This window comes from Bufo bufo, chromosome 2, assembly GCF_905171765.1.
Source record: "Bufo bufo chromosome 2, aBufBuf1.1, whole genome shotgun sequence".
In the NCBI taxonomy this organism is placed as follows: domain Eukaryota; kingdom Metazoa; phylum Chordata; class Amphibia; order Anura; family Bufonidae; genus Bufo; species Bufo bufo.
In genome coordinates this window covers 470,842,625-470,858,840 of record NC_053390.1, presented here as the reverse complement: position 1 = coordinate 470,858,840, position 16,216 = coordinate 470,842,625, and the positions used below count along the sequence as shown (strand labels likewise).

General features: G+C 40.1%; 1 protein-coding gene across 16 annotated transcripts in view; it reads right to left on the bottom strand.

The window, feature by feature from the left end:
• Window positions 1-16,216, bottom strand: part of PTPRS (protein tyrosine phosphatase receptor type S) — a 600,160-nt gene that overhangs the window by 369,030 nt on the left and 214,914 nt on the right. For all 16 annotated transcript variants that reach the window (XM_040417715.1, XM_040417713.1, XM_040417721.1 and 13 more), the window contains 2 exons: window positions 4,131-4,400; window positions 2,062-2,643 (listed from right to left, as the gene is read on the bottom strand). In XM_040417715.1, the coding sequence (XP_040273649.1) occupies window positions 2,062-2,643; window positions 4,131-4,400 (852 nt within the window). The remainder of the gene's footprint in view (window positions 1-2,061; window positions 2,644-4,130; window positions 4,401-16,216) is intronic.

Here is a 16,216-nt window from a genome sequence, read left to right as displayed (position 1 = left end):
CGGATGCAGACCAAAAATACGGTGGTGTGAATGAGGCCTTAGACAGGAGTTGATCCCCATTGATGTCTATATGGTTAATACAACTCAAAGGTATTTCAGTATACACCAGTGTACATGAGCTTACAATTGCATATTTTTGCAGTATGCTTTTCAAAGAAAATCAGGGGAACCTATTTGGGACTCAAAGAAATATTTAGTCATGATAATAGATAAATAAACTGATAATTGAAGTCAATGGTAGTTAGAATGAGAAAACTGAGGAAAAGGGATGCAGGTGTTATCATCAGGTTTTTAGTTTACATTTATTGAGAAAAAAAACATACTGCAAAAAATGTGAGTGCTAACTCGGTCTTAATGGTCATACACTGAACAAAAATATAAAGGCAACCCTTTCGGTTTTGCTCCCATTTTGCATGAGCTGAACTCAAAGATCTGAAGAATTTTCTACATACACAAAAGACCCATTACTCTCAAATATTGTTCACAAATCTGTCTAAATCTGTGTTAGTGAGCACTTCTCCTTTGCCGAGATAATCCAACCCACTTCATAGATGTAGCATATCAAGGTGCTGATTAGACAGCATGGATATTGCACAGGTGTGCCTTAGACTGCCCACAACAAAAGACCACTCTGAAATGTGCACAGTTGTGTCTTACTGGGGTGCGGTCAGAAAACCAGTCAGTATCTGGTGTGGCCACTATTTGCCTCATGCAGTGCAAAACATCTCCGTCGCATAGAGTTGATCAGGTTGTTCATTGTGGCCTGTGGAATGTTGGTCCACTACTCTTCCATAGCTGTGCAAAGTTGCAGAATATTGACAGGAACTGGAACACGTTGTCGTATACGCCGATCTAGAGCATCCCAAACATGCTAAATGGGTGACAGATCGGGTGAGTTTCAGCTTCCAGGAATTGTGTACAGATCCTTGCAATATGGGGCAGTGCATTATCATGCTGCAACATGAGGTGATGGTCGTGGATGAATGGCACAACAATGGGCTTCAGGATCTTGTCACGGTATATGTGTGCATTCAAAATGCTATCAATAAAATGCACCTGGGTTCGTTGTCCATAACATACGCCTGCCTATACCATAACCCCACCGCCACCATGTGCCACTCGATCCACAACGTTGACGTCAGCAAACCGCTCACCCACACGACACCACACACGCTGTCTGCCATCTGCCCTGAACAGTGAAAAGCAGGACTCATCCGTGAACAGAACGCCTCCCCAAAGTGCCAGATGCCATCAAATGGGAGCATTTGCCCACTCAAGTCGGTTACGACAAACTGCAGTCAGGTCCAGACCCCGATGAGGATGACGAACATGCAGATGAGCTTCCCTGAGACGGTTTCTGACAGTTTGTGCAGAAATTCTTTGGTTATGCAAACCGATTGTTGCTGCATCTGTCTGGGTGGCTGGTCTCAGATGATCATGGAGGTGAACATGCTGGATGTTGAGGTCCTGGGCTGGTGTGGTTACACGTGGTCTGCGGTTGTGAGGCCGGTTGGATGTACTGCCAAATTCTCTGAAACACCTTTGGAGACGGCTTAATGGTAGAGAAATTAACATGCATTGCACGGGCGACAGCTCTGGTAGACATTCCTGCAGTCAGCATGCCAATTGCACGCTCCCTCAAATGTTGCGACACCTGTGACATTGTGCTGTGTGGTCAAACTGCACATTCCAGAGTGGTCTTTTATTGTGGGCAGTCTAAGGCACACCTGTGCAATACTCATGCTGTCTAATCAGCACCTTGATATGCCACACCTGTGAGGTGGGATGGATTATCTCGGCAAAGGAGAAGATTTAGACAGATTTGTGAACAATATTTGAGAGTAATGGGTCTTTTTTGTATGTAGAAAATGCTTCAGATCTTTGCGTTCAGCTCATGCAAAATGGGAGCAAAACCGAAAATGTTGCGTTTATATTTTTGTTCACTGTATCACTGAACATTTTTAAAATATATTGTTTATGGTAACTATTCATGCTATAACCTAATTTGCATTATGTCTGTGTATGTGTGTTTGTGTGTGTGTGTGCAAAGCAAAAGCTTACCTCCTTGCTGTGTTTTTACTTGAATTGGATCAGATAGTGGCCCATCTCCCACTGAAGTAAAAGCTAATACTCTGACGGTATAGGTTTCATGTTCTAAAAGGTTTCCTATAGTAGTCAAAAGATTATCATCCACATTATATTTTAGCCAGTTGCTGACTGGCTGGACAGGCTCCATAGTGTAGTAAACACGATAACCTCTTATTTGACCATTGGGTTCCACAGGTTCCTCCCACTGAATTATCATAGTAGTGGAAGTAAGCATTCTAGCTTGTACATTTCGTGGGGCACTAGCAGGTGCCTGTTCCCCTGTACGTGTTACAACAGGTTCACTAGGTGGTCCTTGGCCGATAGAGTTTACAGCTGATACCCAAATCTCATATTCAGAGTTAGGACTTAAGCCTCCAATGCTGTATCTCGTAGTAGTGATGTCCTCTTTAATTTGATATGGTCCATCCTGTGTTTTAGATTTGTACTCTATCACATAGTAAGATACAGGATCAGGATTTCCTGAGTCCCATGTGACTGTTATACTTGTAGCAGTGGTTTCCGTTACCACAGGAGCTCCAGGTGCCTTGGGAAGGGCTAATAAGTTGGGGGGAAAAAACAAGAAATAAAATCAAATATACTTTATCATTAAACCAAAGGTAAAACAAAGGTAAAACACAATAAAGGTTTGTTCACATCTGCGTTGGAGGCTCCATCACATATTCTGTCAAAAAGACAGGACAAAAAGTCCTGCATGCAGGACTTTTTGTCCAGCAAGGCTAGTTTCACACTAGCAGCAAGGAATTCAGGCAGACTGTTCTGGCGGGTGAACAGCCTGTCGGATCCGTGCACGCGTCCGGGGGCACGCGTGCACTAGCGGCAGCACGGATCCGAAAGAATGTTCACCTGCCGACACAGCCTGCCGGAGTTCCTTGCCGCAGGGGTGAAACTAGCCTAAAAAAAATGGTTCCTGAACGGAAATTGAACAGACTTCACTGTTGTTAGTAGAGTCTTTTCAGCTCCATTTATTAAGTTAAATGCTGAATCTGGCACTTTTGTTATTTTTGTTGCTTTGCTCCAATATCAGAGCACCCTAATAATAAAAGAGGGCCTGAAATGTTGAGGTGGCTGTAATGTAAGGAATGGCAGGCTAAACATCTGCAAGGTGTCTAATAATAGTTGTAATGTTCCAGATCACAGAGAACCATAAATTAGACATCTCTAGTAAAAATCGCTTATTCTCTCATTCCCTATCAGTTTCAGAAAGAGAATGAGCAATAAATAAATGGTTCACTTGGTTACAATAACTGTGCTTGCAGAGGAAACAAAACAGGTCATTTGAAAACCAGCAGTTCTCAGAATTTTTGTACAAACAGTTAAAGAATGAATTATTCCAGTCACTGATAGTTACTTGTAGACATCGGCAGATATACTAATACTTTACAGCATCAGTCTTAGTATAAAGTCCGTTGTTGCACAGTGGGGCAAATTTATTAAGAGTCATGGGCTCTTTAAGGGGTCACTGACTTTTCAAAAAACCTTTCATATATTTTATAGTGACATATCAGAGCTGAGACTATGATCCCTAGAACGAGGGGAAAAAGCACATGCATATCGCTCTCTCTCACCACACTGCCTGGGACAGAATAGAGACAGACCCATAGACTTCTATGGGGCCAGTCTCCTGCAGCGAGGAAACAAAGCGCACTATGTGCGCTCCTCTCTCCCACCGTTCTGGAGATCTGTGGAGGTTTCAGAGCTCAGACGCCAACAATCTAAACTTTTGATATGTCTCTATGACATATCAAAAGTTGTTTGAAAAGTTAGTGACCCTTGATGCATCTCCAGGCAGTCTGTGCACCAGAAATTTTTATCTACACCAGCTACGAGCCGGGGTAGATATGAACTATAATTTATGCCACAATTTAGCCAAGCCCTACTTTTTTCTTTTGAAAACTGTGCTGCAGCCACATATGACATCCAACATAATTTGCAACTTTGTTATGCCACAAAAGTGTGATAAGAAGCCTAGTAAACGTGCCCCGACATCTTTATAGCAACATCTAAAGAAAAAAAATACTTACATTTCACTGTGATTTGAGCTACAGACTCAATAACCCCAAGACTTGACATGGCAACACAGGTATAATTAGCAGACTCCTTCACATTGGTAAGTTCCAGAACATTACGCCCAACAGGCATGTCATCTTCTGGGGTTAGGTCTTCAGCACCCATCATCCACTTCACATATGGCATGGGTGAACCAACCGCAACACAAGTTATATTTACATTACCTCCAGGCATAATTTCATGGCTCACAGGAAGAATGGAGAAACGTGGGGCAACACGACGAACTGCAGGTAAATTAACAAGGATACAGAAAGAAACTGACTTAAAAAGGCACTATGTATTTTACAAATAAAAAATGTATAGAAAGACTTAAAAAAAAAAACTTACTTTACAAACAAAAAGTGAGAATATAGAAACATTAAGCCATAATTCATAGCAAAAGGGTTCCATAGATCAGGAGTACACCCATCACAGCACAGATAATACACAAAAATTTATTAGCAATTTCTCATCTTTAACAACAGATATGGGGTATGAAAACCAAATGAAAGTTACATGTTTCAGGTTTTTAGACATATTTAACTTCAGGAGTCATATGGCCTTGACAGAACTATTCTTAAATGAAAAACTGTTGTTGGCTATAATGGATGCCTCTCATTTGTCATAGCCAAACCACTCTAAGCACCAGTGCCATACAATAAGTTTTAAAATACATATCTACTGTTTTGATGCACCGCATACCAGCAGCAGAGATGAGAAACTCTAATGAAATTTTTGTGGTTTTGGGGTGTAAAAACCCTAACGAAGCCTCTTTAGAATCTGACACGGTTTCATCGATAAATGCAGCTCTCAGAAACACAAACATCATGCAAAAGAGGTATTAAACTGAAAAAGAAAATAAAACAAAAACAAAAAACGGGAGAGAAGACAAAAAGGAAGGGAAAGACAGAAAATGCAGAGGAATATAACATAAGGGCAACTAGCAAATGCCCGCAATAATACTGGGTGTAGAAAAAGGCATCAGAGGATTAAGGGCAGAGAACCCACTTAAAAGTTGCTAAGTACAGCATATGTGACTAGCCCTGGTGGGATATTAAACAGATTATTTGCAGTAAAACAAAGTGATGGACTTAACGCTGAGAGTAACAGTGACATGTTCTGTGCATCCCCCTTGCTGATAGGTGGATGCAGTTTTCAGACCTCACGAGTTAGAACATGGATCAAGGGGTTGAGGCAGCCCCAGTTTCAGTGACTCTGCTCTTGGTAATGTATTGAGTAAAATTTCTGAAAAATCAATGCAAATATATGCTAACTCATCTTATATTGTAATGTAAGAGTCAACTGGCAAGTCCGTTACCTAGGGAAAAATATACACGCTTCATAATTTTTTTACAAAGTGAAAGGCTTATGAAGCAATATTTTTATTTATGTGCATGTATATATATATATATATATATATATATATATATACACATACGCTATATGGACAAAAGTATAGGGCAACACCTCTTAATCATTGAATTCAAGTGTTTTATTCAGTCCAATTGAAACAGTCTCATTGCCACAGTTGTATAAAATCAAGCTAGCCATAAAGCCATGCAGTCTTCGAACATTTGTGGAAGAATGGGTTGTTCTAAGGAGTTAACTGAATTTGAGCGTGGTACTGATATTGAATGCCACCATTGCAAAAAGTCAGTTCATGAAATGTCTTCCCTTCTAGATGTGCCACAACCAACTGTGAGTGGTATTACTGTGGAAGGAACCACAGCAACTCAGCCATGAAGTGGCAGAATTTGTAAAGTTACCAAGCAGTGCTGAGGACTATAGTGCATAAAAGTCATCAAACGCTATGCTGACTCAATAGCTGGAGAGTTCCAAACTTTCTCTGGCATTAACAACAGCAAAAAATCTATGTGCTGGAAGCGTCATGGCATGGGTTTTCACAGCTCAGCAGCTGCATGCAAGCCTTGCATCACCAAGCACAATGCCAAGCATCAGATAGAGTGGTGCAAAGCACCCACCAATGGACTCTAGAGTGGTGGAAACATGCTCTGTGGAGTGATAAATCACATATCTATCTGGCAGTTTGCAGGATGAGTCTGGGTTTGGCAAATGCCAGGAGTAAAGTTCCTGCATAACTGCACTGTGCCATCTGGAAAGTTTGGTGGAGGATGGATAATACTATGGGCTTGTTTTTTAGGGGGCTGACTCAATTAAACAATGTCCACACACAGGGATGCATGAATCGTTATCTTCCGCTGAACTCCACCCCGATACACACCCCAAATACTGATCAAAGCAATAAGCAGGTTAGCAGCATGACTTCAATTATAAGGAGGTTGTGAGCAACAAATCACTACTTACAATCCATGAGGTACACAAAGTGCCATCTTTTCTTTATTCACGTCTTCATAAACAGTTTGTAGTTATACAACTGCACAGATTAATTTTGAGAACGCTGAGTTTCCACTCGCCATCCACATGAAGACATGAGTAAAGAAAAGACGGCATACTTCATAGTTGTGATTTCTTGCTAACAGCCTCGATACGGTTGAAGTCTTGGTACTAACCTACATATTTCTTTGATCAGTAGTTGTTTTTCAGGGGTTGACCTAGGCCTTTAGTTCCAGTGAACGTAAATCCTAATGCTTCAGCATACAAAGACATTTTGGAAAATTGTATACTTCAAATTTTGTGGGCAGAGTTTGGGGAAGGCCTTTTCCTGTTCCAGCATGACTGGACCCCAGTGACAAAGCAAGGCCCATAAAGGCACTTGCAGGTAAGTTTAGTGTGGGAGAACTTGACTGGCTTGAACACTTTTGCAATAAACTAGAACGGAGATTGCAAGCCAGGCACTGTCGTCCAACATCAGTGTGTGACCTCACAAATAATCTTATGTGATTATTGTTTTAGCTGCAAAGAGGGGGGCATCTCCATATTAATGCATAAAATCTCCTGTAGGTGTCCCAATACTTTTGTCCACTATATATATATATATATATATATCAAAACAAATGTTGCTTGTGTCCATTGCTTTTAAATGCCAATAAAGGTGAGAATGGTGTGATGTGAAAATTCTCCATAAATGTGTAAGCATAGGGTACTAATGGACCATACAGTCCATCCATGTAATTTTACACTAATTCCTAGTCATTGAATTCAAGCACAATAAAATATGTTCCAAAGATCAGAGTCACAGAGGCTCCACCAAATCCTCAGGCACACCTAACATACAATGAATAAAAGTGGAGAAAATAAAGTAACATGCGGACAGAACAGAGTAGTGCAAGTCTTCTGATGGGGCCAACAAATAACTGAGTGCAGAGTAGAAATGGGACAGAAGCTGACTATCCATATGTAGTCAGCAAACACATTTACAGACAAACAGCAGCATGTGATGCATATACTCTGTTGTCATGAGAAAAAGTAAATACAAGGATATTTAGAATAGAATCTAATAATGCACGATTGGTACTAATATATCTTATATCAGAGTTTGAAGAACAGGGTTCTACAAAACCTTTGCGGATATTAGATTTACTTCAAACCTAGAAATAGAAAAGAAGCACTCGCAGAGCACAGGATCAAATAAAATTAATAAATACTGGAGTTTATTTTAGAAGACTTGAGCAAAGAAAAATGCAGTGCCATAGCCCTACACAGCCAGATATACCTAGAACAACCAAACAACCATACATTTTCTGTATAACTGTACACTTTGTATGACAATATTCCTCACAGTAAGTGACTTTTCATCATTGTGAAGCCTGTCCTGGTTACTGGCATGACTATTTACTGTGACCTTACTGTTTTTTAAAGGAGTTTTCTTGGAGTTAAACTGGGTTGTCCCACAAAAAATATTCTATTCTTGTTTTCAAACCAGAACCTGGATCTGAATGCATTTGTAATTGCATGTAAATAAAAAGTTAGTATAGCCACTGAGTTATTCAATGACATAGCATCACCTGCTGTTTGTTATTTTTAAAATTTCTGTGTCCACCTGAGGTGGACGCACATGCTCAGTTCCATCCTTGAACTGCCACCAGCTGCAGAAGAACCCCCCCCACCTTCCCCAAGAAAGTGCATGCCTCATGCCCCTGAGCTGCCAGCTTGAAATTAATCTAGCAGAGCAAATACAGCAATTAATGGGGATATTTCTGGTTCCACGTGAGGCACAGGCCTGGTTCTAGCTTTGTTAGACAGAGATTGTCATGTACTATATGACATCTTAATTTAACAAGCACACCACCATACACTGCACAGCAGCTGGCTTGGTATTGCATTTCAAACCTATTCACTTGAATGCAACTGAGCTGTACAAAGGCCATGTAACCAATGGAAGTGTCACCTCCAGTTTCTCAAAATTCACCCATACGTTTTCCGATTGGCACACAGCTGCCATTTTTGCAATGTCTATAATATATGGTCTTTCCCCTTTTTGAGTACTTTTCCAATACCTTATTTGTCTCTTTTCCTTCTGACTTCTGGGTTGATTAGCCTTAGTAAGGTTTCACTAATTAGGATTCACACAAGCTTTTTGCCTTACAGAAATTATTACTGTTGTCACCTGAGCATGGCAGTTTGATACTACAGACTTTGGGTCTGGAACGTTTGGCTACCATATCTCAGCACAGAAATAAAATGTTAAAATATTGCTGAACTATTTTTAATTTTAATTTTAATGACTTTTATTTTAACCTCTTCTCACTGCTCTGCAATCCTTAACGCTGCCTCCCATTGAAATGTATTTGAGGCAGAAAGGATGCAGTCGCTGGCATGTTTTCAGTAAAGTTTCGTTGCGTCTGTCCATGCCACAATTCCGTTGAAAAAGCCATGTGTGAACATCCCCTAAACTAGATTTTGGTTCCTTCACACTGACTAGCCTATTCTACCAGTTCAAAACGAGTTTGTCTCTTACCAGATGTACCGTACTTTGAAATAAGTACCTAAAATTACCATAAGATGTCTGACCTTTTTTGCCAGCTACTTGACCCTGAACTAAAGAGGTAGATGATAAAGACCCACAGAGGTTTTCTGGTTTAAATCAATCAGTCACTCCTCCACTCATATTGATCTGCTTTACATCACTTGTTTCATCTACTTCATGATTCCTATGTACTTTGGTGTATAAATCTGACTCTTCAGATACTATTTTAACCCCTTAAGGACACGGCCATATTTCAACTTAAGGACCAGGCCATTTTTTGCAAATCTGACCAGTGTCAATTTATGTGTGAATAACTTTAAAACGCTTTTACTTATCCAGGCCATTCTGAGATAGTTTTTTCGTCACATATTGTACTTCATGACACTGGTAAAATGGAGTAAAAAAAAATACCAAATTTACCAAAAATTTCTAAGTTTCAATTTCTCTACTTCTATAATACATAGTAATACCTACAAAAATAGTTATTACTTTACATTCCCCATATGTCTACTTCATGTTTGGAACATTTTGGGAATGCCATTTTATTTTTTTGGGGATGTTACAAGGCTTAGAAGTTTATAAGCAAATCTTGAAATTTTTTTGAAATTTTCTAAAACCCACTTTTTAAGTACCAGTTCAGGTCTGAAGTCAATTTGTGAGGCTTACATAATAGAAACCACCCAAAAATGCCCCCATTCTAGAAACTACACCCCTCAAGGTATTCAAAACAGATTTTACAAACGTTGTTAACCCTTTAGGTGTTCCACAAGAGTTAATGGCAAATGGAGATAACATTTCAGAATTTTTTCCAGTAACAAAGCAAGGGTTAACAGCCAAACAAAACTCAATATTTATTGCCCTGATTCTGTAGTTTGCAGAAACACCCCATATGTGGTCGTAAACTACTGTACGGGCACACGGTAGGGCATAGAGGGAAAGCAGTGCCGTGTGGTTTTTGGAAGGCAGATTTTGCTGGACTGGTTTATTCACACGTCCCATTTGAAGCCCCCCTGATGCACCCCTAGAGTAGAAACTCCATAAAAGTGACCCCATTTTGGAAACTATTTTTAGGGTACATATGATTTTTGGTTGCTCTTTATTACATTTTTGTGAGGGAAGGTTACCAAAAATAGAAATTCTGAAATTTCATCTCCATTTGCCATAAACTGTTGAGGAACACCTAAAGGGTTAATAAAGTTTGAATACCATTTTGAATACCTTGAGGGGTGTAAGTTTCTTATATGGGGTCACTTTTATGAAGTTTCCACTCTAGGGGTGCATCAGGGGTTCTTCAAATGGGACATGGTGCCCAACAAAAAGGCCATCAAAATCTGCCTTCCAGAAACCATATGGCGTTCCTTTCCTTCTGCGCCCTGCGCAGTAAAAAAAACCCGAAAAAGGCAAAAAAAGAAAATAAAAAAATTCGAACTCGCTGATCAGCGGTGGGGTGGGCGATGCGCTAACAGTGGCAGGACGCTAAGAGTGCCGGCCACAGTCAGCGTACGCAAAAAAATAATAATTGTGTGGGGGTGGGTTACAGAGGGGCAAGCTGCAGCACCCCTGGGGGGTCTAGGGTCACAAAGCTGTGCTGTGGACCCCAGACACCCTATCAGGGTGATGCAACAGTGAACTTTTTTTTTTTGTTTCCCTAAACTTTCCCTGAATATCCCTGCCTAACCTAACCTTTCCCTAAAGTATCTTTTAGTGCCAGATGGCACTGTGGACGGTCAGAATGGACGGTCAGAAGGGGGTTGCTGGGCACAGATCCGACGCAGGCTGTTCTCTCTCCTCGCTCCCGGACACAGAATAGAGGAGGAGAGCAGAGCTGCAGTAAGTTAAACCTCCCGCCCGCCCTTCAGCCAATCGGAAGCGATCCTGAGAGGTGATGTCACCATCACCTCTCAGGATCGCAGGATGGTAATTGGTGGTGTATTATCACACCACCGATCACCATCCAATTCCGGGTTATCGGGTCACCAGAGACCCGAATAACCCGGAAACGCAGCAAACCGCAGGTCTGAATTGACTTGCGGTTGCCGTGATTGCCGATACGGGGGGGGGGGGGGGGTCACAGGACCCCCCTCGGCATTGTAACAGAGTGCCTGCTGTATGATTTTAGCAGGCACTCTGTTCCGATCACCGCACGCCGCTGATCATAAATACACATGACGTACCATTACGTCATGTGTCCTTAAGTACCAGGGCATCATGACGTACCGGCATGTCATGTGTCCCCAACAGGTTAAGAGACACCTGACAAAAAGGTCTAAGTAGCCTCGAAAGCTTGCAATTTTGTCATCTTTTCAGTTAGCCATTAAAAGGTATCAACCACTGAGGAATATCAAACTTTTTCATCTGCGATTTGTTTAGAATTAGTAGCTGCCAAAGTTCAGAATTTATAACAGCACTGTTGTTAGCTTAGGGTTGTAAATGGGCTTACTGGAAAAGCTAATGGGTGGGCTTGACTCATGGCTAAATTACACAAGAGCACCTCAATGGCTAGGTCTACGTAGTTGTTAATATTGATTGAAACAGATCGAACATGACATGTCATACCATGATCACCTAATGCTAACTGGAAATTGATTTATTTTGTCCCTCAGTGACCACACTGACAAATAAAATGCTAGTGTCATATGAGAACCAAATGACTGTCTACAGTGAAAGATAAAAACTGATGGTAAAGCTCATACAAATAGGTAATTTTAGGTATCAGTCATCAAATCTTTAGTTCACTCACTTTGGTTTCTGTACTTAAAGGGGTTCTCCTGGAATTAACAAAATGAAAGTAATTAAGTATTACTTTATTATAAATATATTTCCAAATACCTTTCATTAGTTATAATGGCTCGTTTTGTCTAGGGAACAATGATTAGGAGAAACAAAATGTCCGCCGTTCTATGCGTGCACACAAAACCTGTCCTAATCACACAGGAGGACAAGTTACTTCACAACACTGAGGTAAAGAGCTGCCTCATCCTCCTCTTTGCTCTGCTTGTCAGTGATTATGATCCGGAATACAGTTGATAAGATCTTTAGCTGAATCTCTGTAGAAATGGATTTCATGAGGAGACATGAAGTACAGAGAGGGGTGTGGGGGTGTGGTAATAAACAGTAGAACTTGTATACATTGCCATTACCACAGTCCCAAATTGTCAGAATCTGTCTTGTCCATCCTCTCTGTACTTTATGGGCCATATTTATCATTAGCTCAAGTCAAAATAATGGAGTGAAAAAGTCGCAAATTTTTGCGCAATTGCTAAAACTGCGCAAAAAAGTGCAACTTTTCTGAAAGTGGGCGTGTTTTCTTATGTAAATTAATCTCAAGACAGATTTCCTATTGCAACAATTTAAAAAGCCGCAAAAAATTGCGCAATTTTACTCCAGTGTGGACCATGCTTATCTTATGCGACTTTTTAATAGAACATGCGACTTTTTCGTAAATACGTGCGACTTTTGTAAAGCTGCTTACTGAAGGATAAACTGCTACCGTCAAACCACATTTATCACAGTATTAAAGGACTATTAATAAATCTGACTTGGCCAAAAGTAACTTTGGACATATGTAAAAGTGGAGTAAGATGTAAGTGTAATGATAAATTTGGCCCAATGTCTTTTCATGAACTCCATTCCCAGAGATTCAGCTGAAGATCTTATCAGCTGACAATCATAATCTCTGACAGGCAGAGCAGAGAGGAGGATGAGGCATCTCTTTACCTCAATGTTATGAAGTAACTTATCCTGCTGTGTGATTAGGACAGGTTACTAATAGAACGGTGGCCATTTTATTTCTCCTGATAATTGCTCTCTAGACAAAACAAGCCATTCTAACTAATGAAAGGTATTTGGAAATATATTTATAATAAAGTAATATTTAAGTATTTTCATAATTCCTGGAGAATCCCTTTAATTGATATTTGAAACTTGGTCTGTAAATTTGGCCTGTAAAAGGACAATGATGGGGCATATATGGTATGTGAGATGTGTACTGAGGGATATATTTGAATAGGTGGGGTGAATATTTTAGCATTCCAAAACAAATGGTAGTTCCAAATCAAACTGAAAACCAAGACCTGAAAAAAATATTGTATATATATACAGTACAGACCGAAAGTTTGGACACACCTTCTCATTCAAAGAGTTTTCTTTATTTTCATGACTATGAAAATTGTTGATTCACACTGAAGGCATCAAAACTATGAATTAACACATGTGGAATTATATACATAACAAACAAGTGTGAAACAACTGAAAATATGTCATATTCTAGGTTCTTCAAAGTAGCCACCTTTTGCTTTGATTACTGCTTTGCACACTCTTGGCATTCTCTTGATGAGCTTCAAGAGGTAGTCCCCTGAAATGGTTTTCACTTCACAGGTGTGCCCTGTCAGGTTTAATAAGTGGGATTTCTTGCCTTATAAATGGGGTTGGGACCATCAGTTGCATTGAGGAAAAGTCAGGTGGATACACAGCTGATAGTCCTACTGAATAGACTGTTAGAATTTGTATTATGGCAAGAAAAAAGCAGCTAAGTAAAGAAAAACGAGTGGCCATCATTACTTTAAGAAATGAAGGTCAGTCAGTCAGCCGAAAAATTTGGAAAACTTTGAAAGTAAGGGCTATTTGACCATGAAGGAGAGTGATGGGGTGCTGCGCCAGATGACCTGGCCTCCACAGTCACCGGACCTGAACCCAATCGAGATGGTTTGGGGTGAGCTGGACCGCAGAGTGAAGGCAAAATGGCCAACAAGTGCTAAGCATCTCTGGGAACTCCTTCAAGACTGTTGGAAGACCATTTCAGGGGACTACCTCTTGAAGCTCATCAAGAGAATGCCAAGAGTGTGCAAAGCAGTAATCAAAGCAAAAGGTGGCTACTTTGAACAACCTAGAATATGACCTATCTTCAGTTGTTTCACACTTGTTTGTTATGTATATAATTCCACATGTGTTTATTCATAGTTTTGATGCATCATAGTCATGAAAATAAAGAAAACTCTTTGAATGAGAATGTGTGTCCAAACTTTTGGTCTGTACTGTGTATATATATATATATATATACATATAATGAATTAACAGTAGGAAAGGTGTGTGTATATGTATTTTTATATTTTATGTAAAAATAGTTGGGTAAAAATGTTGCAAATAAATAACAGTGTTAGGCTACATGCACACGACCGTATGTGTTTTGCGGTCCGCAAATTGCGGATCCGCAAAAAAAAACGGATGACGTTCCGTATGGCATCCGTTTTTTTTTTGCGGATCCCTTTTTTTTCCCGGATCCATTGTAATAATGCCTATTTTTTTTGCGGAGCAACGGAATGGACATACTGATGCGGACAGCACACGGTGTGTCTTTTGCGGACCCATTGAAATGAATAGGTCCGCATCCTATCCGCAAAAAAAACGGATCGGACACGGAAAAAAAATACGGTCGTGTGCATGAGGCCTTAAAGTAATATCCCCATCTGAAACATTTATATCATATTGACAGAGGGGGACCTGCATTGACTGAACTTCCCATTGGAGAAGTTTTTCATACATAATTACTTGACTGTTTTCCATAAACACTAATGGACAGTGACCATGACAGAAACAACATATGGTAATTACTAGAATTGGATTTACATAATGGCATCATGTTTAGGCCTCATGCACACGACAGTGTTTTTTCACTGTCAGTGATTTGGCTTCAGTGGTCTGTGTCCGATTTTGCTTCAGTTGTGTTTCCTTGTGTCTTCCTTTTTTTTTGTCTGACAGGGGAAAAAAAGGAAGGTTAATGAAAAGTGCAATTTTATTGCACCAAGGTCTTGTAGGAAAAAACGGAAACGGACGCGGACACGGATGACATACCAGTTGTGCATCCGTTTTTTTTGATGGACCCATTGACTTGAATGGGTCCATCCTCCGTTTTCCACTGACAAGAATAGGACAGGTTATATTTTTTTGACGGACTGGAATCACGGATCACGGACGCGGAGAAAAAACGGAGGACTACCAGTTTTTTTTCACAGCTCCATAGAAATGAATGGGACCTCCGCTAAACTGTGAAAAATGACAGAAAGGACGCGGATGCACACAACGGTCGTGTGCATGAGGCCTTAATGTATTTTTTCCTCAGTCATTCACCCTCAACCTCTTAAATACTTTCAAACAGCTCTGGAGATGTAAGCATAAAAAAGTTGTGATGGAAGTCAGAATATGGTGAAGCAAAGAAAAATTATTTAAAGGTTTTTATTTTTTTTAAGGCTAGTTTCACAGCTCCAGCAGTGCCAAATGCAACTGGCAAAAATGCAGAGAATCAGCCGAACAGAAACCACTGCACGCTTGTGCAGTTTGTGTCCAGCCTGTCATTCTCTGTGGAAACTAACTTGCACTACCACAATACTGGAGATGTGACACTTGCCTAAGTATTAAAACAATAAAATCGATATAAATTTGGTATCATAGTAGACTGCAGAATACAATCATCATGTTGTTTTTAGCACACAAAATTTAAATCACCCGCCTTTCCCATTTTACTTATTAAAATAAACAATAAAAAATAACCATAGTTACCATCACTCCAAACTATTTATCATGACTGGTATAAAGTTAAAAAAAAAAAAAATTCGAATTGTCGATTTCCTGTTTTTGGTCGCCTCACTCCCCCCATAAATTTTTATAAGTGATCAAAAAGTTGGATATGCATGATATATGGTCATAAGGAAATGCAAAGCATTTAAAAAAAAAAAAAGATTTTTCGTTTTTCTAAGGCCCCTTGCAGACGAGCGTGTCTGGATGCGTTGCGTCTGCGATCAGGGAAAATCGTGTGAGTAGGTACGCAACTGCAGTCAGTTTTGACTGCGATTGTGTTCCAATGTTCAGTTTTTATCGCGTGGGTGAAATGCGTTTTGCACGCGCGTGATAAGAAACTGACTGTGGTACCCAGACCCGAACCCGGACTTCTTCACTGAAGTTCGGGTTTGGGTTAGGTGTTCTGTATATTTTATTATTTTCCCTTATAACATGGTTATAAGGGAAAATAATAGCATTCTTAATACAAAATGCTTACTAAAATGTGGCTTTAGGGGTTAAAAAATAAAAAATAAAATTAACTCACCTCATCTTCTATCTTTATTCAGCAGGACCTGTGGTGACGTCACGATTACGTCATCAAAGGTCCTTTGGCAGGTC